Consider the following 9764-nt stretch of genomic DNA (forward strand, 5'->3'; position numbering starts at 1 on the left):
TTATTTAGCGCAATGGTCCAAAATGCCATCCGCGCCCCCTGCTGTATGGCCAAATACACGCAAAAAACCCACCAAAATCCAGATGCATTTCTCTTGTACATCCCAATCATGACGGGAATGATCTCGTATCAGACCCCTAGCTCCCCCTCTATGCCCCTATATCAATATGCTGATTGGTATAGAGATGGCCTGCCCTAGGGAATAAACACGCCTGCGTGATCAGATAATCAGATTGAATGTCAATCGTTTCGGGGCAATATGGAGCACTGTGTCTGGAAAGCAAAGAAATCAAAAAACGGTGCAGGTTGTTATATTACACACTAGATGGTGGTAGTTACCCTTTGCATTGCTTTGCGAGCTGCTTTGAGTCCAATGAAGGAAGATGAAGAAGTACTTCCGGGGGTTTTCTCACGTTCTCCTGTACCTTCGGTAACGAGCCTCTCCTATTCCTGGACAACATTTATTTATTCTGTTACTGTAGGTCCTGATGCCTGGCTTGGTGAGAAACCTCCTTTTTTGTAATATAACAAATGAAGGATTAATCGCAGCACAAATCCATTATGATTTAGTCTAGCATTTATTTTCGCTTCAATCAGCCTCTTATTTGTAATATAATTATGGATGAATCGCAGCACAAATCCATAATGATGTAGTCTAGTATTTATTTTCGCTTCAACTTAGTCTCTGTGTGTTTTTGCTTTGCATGACAAGCATTTACTCTTAGCATGACAAGGACAATAATGTTTTGTTGTGACGTACAATGTTAATGAGATGACAACTATTGAATGTTTGTCACAACGTGGTGTTAGAAATTAATGGACTTGCTACAACAGGCTGACATACTTAGATGTTGATATGATAATGTCGTCGTTTTTAGATTACAGTGGTTAGTATTGTATTACTCTTTATTACTCAGCTCAGTTTATATATAAATATTTTGTTATGTTTCACCAACCAGATCTGTTCAGCGTTACCAGGCAGGTTGAGGTCCCACCTCCTGTCCTGCATAAGAGGGTCATGCCAGCAATTTTCACTTCCTTTGTGTTCTGGGGTGCGACCTTCTGCATCCAAGCTCATAAATCTCCATCAAGGCTGCCGTGGAATCCTTACTCCCCAAATCACAGCCTGCGTCAGGTGCTCAGATTTGTCCACACAGAAATACGACGTGATTTATAAATTCCCACACATTAAGCTCTTCAGAGCCGTGTCCAGGCTAAAATTACTCCAAACTGGGCTCACTGTGATTATCCTCCCACCTGTATACATTCTGTATCTAATGGGAGATGCCCCGCTCTTTCTTGTCAACTACTCGACGGGAATGGCTCTGTTTGCTGGTGTCATGTTGTACACGGCTAGCCACTTCTTCAGGAGGGTTGTGGGAATGATGTACTTGGATTCATCCCACAACACGCTCAAAGTTTCCCACCTGACATTCTGGGGTAGACGCCATGACATCTACATGCCTGTGTCAGACGTTATGACTATAGGGGACACAGGGGACTCTTCATATGAGACCATACTGAAACTGAAGCGGTACAGCACTCCTCAGACTTTGTACTACTCCCCACGTTTTGGACAGGTGGTGGACAAACAGCGTTTTGAGAAGGTTTTTGGATGTTCAAGTTGACATTTTATGTGTGATATGATAATGTTAGATGATGCAAAGACTGAATTATTAACATTTCAAACCTCAGTCAGAGTAACCCAAAAAATTATGGAAGAGTGTGTTTTAGTACAGTTAAGTACAATATACTGTAATTGACAAAGCTTTTGCATTGGATAACATGATACAAGTGAGTCCTTGAATTAATTTACAATTTGGTTACAGTTGTTCTGAAGAAGAGTGTTTCTACAATTTTCAGATTCTCATGCATCTAATAATTGCATAAATACTGGAACAAGTTTCAAACACTTGTGACATTAAACTTGTATCACAATAGATGTGTGCACTTTATTTATTTTGGGGGTTTGGGGGTGGGAAGGATTTAGCACATCAACTCTTGTTTCTTTTTTTTTTTTTTTTTAAATTGAACCACAAACAAAATATTGCATTTGTCAGGGCAGTGTCAATTTGCTCTGACTGCTGCTTCTATAATACAGAGAGAGGATTTCAGAGGCAGTTTGTTCCATTCATTGACTGTACACATGTATTCCCTTTCCCACTTTGCTTTCTCCTCCACATCCTGGTACGTAATTATGAGATTATAAATACAGTATTCAAGTATTGTTGTAAAATACAACATTTACCTGTATATGGCATGCAGTGTATTGTTAAAGTTTACCGAAGGTACCAGGCTGTGAAGCCGGCAAAGAGAGCGATCCAAGCGGCCAGCACTACCTGAGAGGGCAAGTGTTGCAGGAGAGCCTTGGCAAACTGGCAAACGTATGTGGGATTTCCGCTGGTGGCTAGACACCGGTTATGGAAGCATGAGGAGGATGGAGAGGTCAAACAAGGAAATAGGGTTAGACATCAGTAACGTGACCAGAGGACGTGTCTAGTTTTGCGTGGTTCCTACGTCAGTTGCCATCTTACCCATTTTAGCCACATAGTATGGGCACTTATTGATATCTTCCCCTTGCATGATTTCAGCATGACCATGTCCAAAAGCTTCCTCTTGTGCTTGCTCTGGGATTTTTTTTCCAATCTCTTCAAGCTCTGTGAACACCTGTTTTCAGATCACTGTTAGAATGTTGTTTTCTGAATTTTGCAATCTCACTACTTCCTCACCATCATGTTGAAGCCAAAAGCTCTGTTGGACTCTTCCACGATCTTTCGCTTGGTGTCAGTGTCCAGCTCGATCTCATTCATCCTACTCCTGTAAAGCCGCTTGAAGCCGCTGTGACCGTGGATGCCCTCAAACTGGTAGAAGTTGAGACCCTCTCCAGATGAGGGGAGCTTAAGTGCCCTCTGGGCCACTTTCTTGAGGATCTGTCCACCTGAGAGATCCCCCATATAGCGGGTGTACGCGTGGGCCACCAACAACGCGGGGTCCTGCGCGCCCACATTGTGGATGCGGTCCACATAAGGCTTGGTGCATGCAGAAAGGCTGATCTAGTTGCAGAGAGAATTGCCGATGAACATCAAATGATGATGCCAGCTTGCAAAGCTTTGATTGGGTTTTCAGCTGACCTGAATCTGCCATTCGGCTCCATAGAAATACTCGAGATCCCGGGCCAGGGCCTCGCACCTGTGCAACTCTGCAGGGAAGTAGATTGGAGCAACTTGAGGATGGTCTTTGTTCTTCTCAATCTCTTCCTCCATGGCCAAATAGACAAAGTACAGAGCTGCTGTGCCTCTCTGACAGTGAAAGAATAACATTTGAGTTGCATTTACAGAAGCACGTTATATCCATCACATTAAATCTCAAACATACTGTAATAATCCTATGAAGGACACAAATAATAATCAAATTATGCAACATTTGCAATTATGTTTGTGGCAGAGTAATACTATCATTTAATAAAACAATGGATAAAGCGTGTGTTTGTGAAGAACTGGATCTCATTACACTGTGTGTGTATAATAATCCATATCATAATGTTGATCAGCACTTACCTTAAACAGCTCTCTTGGAATATGTCCTCTGAGGAAGTCTTTGACAAACTGGCAGTTCTCAGCTCGGTCGTGAGCTTCTTTGGTGCCCTCAGCCAGCATCTCAGACAAGTCGCTTGGACTAGATGGAAGCGGAAATGCTCATGATAAAACACACGTTTTCCTGGGAGATGAATAAACAACACATTAACTACCACAGCTTTCTTTCCTTACCTTAGAATTTCATCCTCACCATCACCAACAATCACTCCGTTTGTTTCTTGTTCGGTGGTCATCGTTTTGGTTGACTCGATTGACCTTAATAGGAGATTGGAGTTATTCATATACACTTCATTTAAAATGTTTACAATCTAATACTGTACTTCAACATGATGATGAACGACAGTGCATCTCGAATAAACAGATGTATTTTCATTTTTAAGATAAGATAAGAAAACCTTTATTAGTCTCGCAATGGAGAAATTCCCAATACACAGCAGCAAATTTTTAGATACCTTAATTAATTAATTAATCAGCCTCGCAACACAAAGAGTTCTATAGTCCTCCATGAAAGACGACTGAAAGTGCGTCAGTGTTGTGTTTTATTGGTCTGAATGTGTAGTTGAACAGTCCCGATGACATTCTCATGGACAGTTACAAAAGTGACACAACAAGTCTTTTCAGCTCGCAACGAGCCACACGATTGCGTAAACCCGAACAAAACATTAGCAAGCTTTGTTTTATCACCGCAAAAGAAAAAAAAGAACGTTAGGGAAAGGGGTTTACCTTAGGGACCGTCGCTCCCCTGTTTGACAAGGACACAAAATTCAGGAGACCCGCCTCTTGTTCCATATAGCCAATCAGAATACATCTTGAAACAAGAGAGACGATTGGCTCTGGGGCAAAGCTTGTAGCCAATCGTGTTTCACGCTTGAAATCATGCTAGTTACGACAATGTTGCAGCACTTGCAGGCGAAATGATCAATATTAAAGTTTTTGGATTGTGAAATTGTGGACAAAATAAAATTGGTTTCGAGTATACAATGATGGCTTCGTTGCAAATCAACGTAGTTGTAATATATCAGATTATCCTGTAGATGTCATTCAAAGCCTTGTCATGTATTTTCCATCGGCTGCAAGGTCATCAAGCAAAGTGGGCAGTGAGTCATAAAATTCATAGAGATGGAGTTGGTCTTGACTTATTTTAGGTAAATGTATATATGATATTTGCTCCATGTACAGTACTGTATACAGTGGTGGTAGTTTTAAAGTGCTCTATGAATACAGTTGAGTTGAATTTCGTTTGTGATTACGCTCTAGCCACACATTTCACTGTATAACTAAACTACCACTATTCTCATTCGAATATATTTGTATTTTTTTATTTTGACTGATTGCTTTATATAACCAGAGAGAGAAAAAAACAAAACAAAAAGATACATATACATCAGAAACAAAATAATCAATACATTACATTATTCAGTACAGTTTACGTCTTCAACTGGAGTACATTAAATTTGTCTCGTCCTAGTCCTTATGTTATCATATTAATTAATCATGATCCAATAATATTTTTTTCATGGACATTGCACTTGTCTTTGTATCCAACTGATTTTCTCTGCATGATACTTCAAATGAAAAAAAACACAAGTGCAATCAGGACCATCTATCGTGACAGAGGAACAGACCTCTTGTAGCCTGCTATTTACAGTACTGTTAATTATAAATCCATTCAAACATCCTGGACAGGGAATAAACATTCAGTTATTGTATATAATTGCAATCCCACTAGAAACTTGTTGGCCACCGTCAGTTCACTTATGGGATCTCAGAGCACTTGAAAACAAGAACAAAGACTGATCTTGGACTCAAGTTTTTTGTTTTTTTTTCCTCCTTGCCAAACCTCCATGTATTGAAGTGGTCTCAGGCAGCGCTTTCTTGAAGGGCCCAAGAGAGCTATGTTCCACTGTAGGAAAGCCCCACAGCCCCTTGTTGCAGTCTTGTTCCTAATAAACACAGTGACGACAGACCCACCTTTGTTTGTTTGCTCATTGTTAATCACTGAGACAAGCTTCCTCCGATCAACAATATTGCATTGAACTTGAGTCGATAGCAGCACAGGTGATTTAGCTTTTAATGTTCAGCCCAATTTCCTGTGTTTATGAACAGCACGGCTGTTTTTCTTGGTCTCCTTAGTCATTAGCCACACTGTATATTGGAATGCACATGAAATGCTGGTGTGTACGGCGGCTGTTGGTGTTTTCCCCAGAAAAACGTTCCGGAATGCCATCATGTTTAATCACCGCTCATACAGTAAATTCTTCAATGACTCTATGATGGAGTGTGCAGTCATGCCAGATCATTGTGATCAAACATGTATCAGGAGAGCAGGTTATTCCATTTCATTGTTATAAGGTGCATTCCTTATTGTTTTGGTCATTACTTTTTGAATCTTTATTCTACAAAAGGGATACTTTCCTGACTGCAGAGCATTTCCTCTGTCGTCTGTCTCATCCTGAAGTAATTCTCATTCATTGTTTCATGATTTTCATGTCAAACCGGGTTCACATGAATCTCTGTCAGAGGGGACGGCAATAAATGTTGGAATTGTGAAAAAACTGTCACTGGACAGTGCTACCAAGTGCCGTGCTTGTATCTTAAAGTTGCAAAAGAAGGCAGAACTTGATGATGAGAAGTCAAAATTATGACCGCCTAATGGTTTGATTGTCTGTTGTAAATTTCTATAGTTGTGGCCAAAATATTTGCCAATGAAGTAAAAGTTTCAATAACGTTGATCCTTTAGTTTTCACCTTTGTGATTTCCATTGCCACCGTTTTGTGAGCATCGTTTTATTATTTATTACCTTATTTTTTTATATTTCACTTTGAATTTACACTTAGGCATATTGCAGAAATTGTAAAAAATAAAAATAAAAAAAGGTCAACATCGTAAATGTCTTTTTTTGCACAACTTTGATGTATCTAGACATCTTAACAATATGTTTTTTTGTATTTTCATATCTGAAATATTAAAGCTGAAGCATCAGAGTTTAAAAGGAAACTCATTCTGTCTCCCAAACTTATGTCAGGCTGGCCCTGAAAGCCGTTTTTTAAAATCTTTATTCAGTTCAGCTCATTATCTTAATCAAGGAGGTTATGTTGACGTTGGTATGGATATGCCACTATTTCATGTTTGTTTAAGGATACTGATCTCCTGACAAGATTATTATTATTATTATTATTTTATTAATCACACTTTTTTAAATGATTGGTTAAATTATGGTGAAAACCGAGACGTGGAGGACATCATTTATCTTGTATAAAACCTAACCTAATAGTTTGAAATTTTAATGTGTGCAAGGAGAGTCAGAAACCAAGTTTTATCCAGATTCTTTGTATTTGACAAGAAATAGGTTTATGTGTCAGTGGAGGTCTTGTGGTCTTTCGAAGAAGAATTTGCTCTAGCACTGGGAAAGGTTGCAAATAAATTACTTTTTGTAATTGCACAATTTATTTCCTGGAGAAGTTGTAGGAGTATATGACTAAAGCCATAAAGGATATTTATTGACTTGAAGGTTATTGACTTGAATTTATTTGGCATCATGAAGGTTGATGGACATGTTGGTTGAGATAGTTCTACTTTATACTTACTTAGGCTCTTTGTTAAGATCCAAGGGTGATTTTTTTTTTTTTTTTTTTTTTAAGTGTCGGGAAGCAAGACGAATTACTGAGTCTGAGTATACATTTCAGGTGATTGGAAGAGGACACGCAGAAATGTAGATTTTTTTTTTTCTCTCTCTCTCATGCAAGTATACATCTCAGTTAGAAACAGAAGTGCAGCTACCGGTTTGATTTATGGCCAGAAGAAAGTGGGCAGCTTTGTGTCTCGGGTGGGAGTTTGGAACTTGGTACCATAAATCCCTGTGGCTATTGGTGGCCTGCAGAGAGTGTGCTTAACCTCGGGCCCAGTGTATAATTAGAAACACACTTTTCTTTGGATCCATGACAGGAAACATGCTGGAGCTCCGTGTGTGAGAGGCTGTGGGCTAACAAAGAAAGGAAAGTGTACACATGAGCCAGGCAGATTTGATCACAGTTTTCTCGCTGAGTGTGTTGCAATAGCCTCATTATAAAGTGCAGGTGGATGGGAAGCTGGGATGGAGGAAAGCTAATGATAGTTTAACGTACTTTGCATTCACTCTTGGCTTGACATTCATTGTATCTGACATATTGTCTGGGAAGAATGCCACAGGTTGAAACCAGGGGGATTTCATTGTTGCAACGATATCATAATACAGTACTCATTGAAGATTTTTTTCCCTCTTATCTGTGATTCTCTTAATACTTTCAGTAGTTCCTTGCGCTATCCAGAATATTGATTTTCTTTTTAAAAGTTGTTTAAATTACCCTGCTGCTCATTCTGCAAATGCTTTCCCTGAAAGTTAAAGCTCCACATTGTGAATTATTTTACTTTTTCCCGCCCTCAACAATCTCCTGTCCCAACAATGTACAGTATGTATGATCCGCTATGTCTCCAAGAAAATCCGAAGCATATGGAGCAGAGAAGAACCCTAAGCCTGATCACTACCTTAAATGTATTGTTGAGGGGAAATCCCACTTTGCAAGAGAAAATGATTACGAGTGGTGGATAAGCCACAAAGGACAGGAAATTCTGCTGATCTCAGTCTACCATTTGAATCATTCATGGAATGCTTCAACGAACCCCCCCCCCCCCACCCAATCTGTTTACAGTAGATTAAGTATGCAGAAATGTGACACGTTCCTGTGACAATAGAATTGCTGTTAAATACACCAACTGATTGAACAATAACATCTGGTTAGAAGCAAACATTTTCAATTCAAATTGAATGTAAGAATGCAGAAAAGAAGAACGAAATATTGACTTTTTTGGGGTGGAGATGAAAAAGGACATGAGAAAAAAAAAGGCTGTGTTGTAGGACATGTTTCACATTTCCAACCTCTGTTTTATGCAGACATGTATCCTGTCACCATGGAAATCTGGGTTTAGGCCAGACAAAGTTCTCACTATTGGGCTGTATTTGAAAACAAAAGGAGTTCAGGATTCACTTGTCTAATCTATGTTTTTTCCAGTAATAGTCAAGGGGACATATTGTGGGTAACACAGGGTGAGGCTGGGAGAATCTGACAATAGACAAAGAACTGTATGTATCACAACATCTATTGTGTTCTTGGGTGAAACGTCTCAGAGTTTGCTTGACGGAGTCCAAGGATTCTCGCCTTTGAACTGCCACCAAATGTGTCTTTTTTTTTTTTTCATTTCCCCAAGGAGACACATTCCTTCACCAGGGAATTCACAACACAAATTCAACATTTTTGAGTCTCAGAGAAAGGCAGTGAAATTATTTATTTAAAAAAAAAAGACAAAATGTGCAGCAAGTTAAAGACATCTACAGGTAGTTTCTATTCCTAAATGACGCTGATAAAATAGGATTCCATTGGTCACCTAATTGCACCTGTGAATTTGGTGTGCACATCTGGATTTGTGACGCATTATCGACACCTGAGCAATGAAGTATGTGGCCCTTTTCAGAGGCTAACGTTGTCAGCTAACGCTAATATTTGAATTTAATGAAGTGTTGCGGCTCTCTTTGCCTGTAGACTTCGACATCGACCAGGTCTTGAAAGTGTTTCAGCCATGTTAGCTGTTAGCGGTGGCGAAAGTTGATGTGGCCGTGGTTAATATCTCTGGGCGAAGTCCTTGTTCCTCCAAAATCATCACTTTTCAGGAGACCCCCCAAAACGGCATGTTTGTTCGGCCATTAACATTGCATTGTCAAAGAGCGCAAGCCATTTTCAACACTTTAGATTGGGCAAACATTTGTAAGAAATAACACCCACGTGTGTAAACACCAATAGTATAGATTAAAAAAAAAAAAAGAAATGCATCAAATTGTGACATAGGAGGCCCAATGCCAGCGATATGTAAATTAGCCCCACTGTTAACGAACAGTCAGGTGGAAAGTTAGACACAGACACATTTTCAGAAACAGGCAGAGAAGCGATTTAATGGTTGTTTAATTTCACACTTGATGGGTTGGTTGGCACACCAGACACACAACTATTTGTATCCAAGCAATTAGAAAAGTACGTTTTCCATATGTCCACTTCCAGGTGGCTGAAATTTTTTTTTGACAGCTCAATGTTGCACATAATATCCTTTGAGTGCGAAGGCCATGCATTATGTCAAACAT

General features: G+C 39.6%; 2 protein-coding genes across 5 annotated transcripts in view; one reads left to right on the forward strand and one right to left on the reverse strand.

Annotated features, from left to right (window-relative positions):
• Positions 1-4391, reverse strand: part of hmox2a (heme oxygenase 2a) — a 6304-nt gene extending 1913 nt beyond the window's left edge. Inside the window, exons 1-7 of one of the 4 annotated variants that reach the window (XM_019876811.1) lie at positions 4319-4391; positions 3767-3850; positions 3557-3674; positions 3131-3298; positions 2729-3052; positions 2534-2666; positions 1947-2406 (exon numbers count right to left, since the gene is read on the reverse strand). In XM_019876811.1, the coding sequence (XP_019732370.1) occupies positions 2279-2406; positions 2534-2666; positions 2729-3052; positions 3131-3298; positions 3557-3674; positions 3767-3828 (933 nt within the window). In that variant the 5' untranslated portion in view covers positions 3829-3850; positions 4319-4391 and the 3' untranslated portion in view covers positions 1947-2278. Of the gene's footprint in view, positions 1-1946; positions 2407-2533; positions 2667-2728; positions 3053-3130; positions 3299-3556; positions 3717-3766; positions 3946-4318 lie in introns of those variants that run through there. The other 3 variants (XM_019876812.1, XM_019876810.1, XM_019876813.1) reach the window with 3 other exon arrangements.
• tmem186 (transmembrane protein 186) lies at positions 346-1939 on the forward strand. The gene is made up of 2 exons (XM_019876814.1): positions 346-499; positions 959-1939. The coding sequence occupies exons 1-2, from the start codon at positions 488-490 to the stop codon at positions 1625-1627; spliced, it is 681 nt and encodes a 226-aa protein (XP_019732373.1). The 5' UTR covers positions 346-487; the 3' UTR covers positions 1628-1939.
• Positions 4392-9764: the final 5373 nt, after the last annotated feature.

This window comes from Hippocampus comes, unplaced genomic scaffold (assembly GCF_001891065.2).
Source record: "Hippocampus comes isolate QL1 unplaced genomic scaffold, H_comes_QL1_v1.1 scaffold51, whole genome shotgun sequence".
In the NCBI taxonomy this organism is placed as follows: domain Eukaryota; kingdom Metazoa; phylum Chordata; class Actinopteri; order Syngnathiformes; family Syngnathidae; genus Hippocampus; species Hippocampus comes.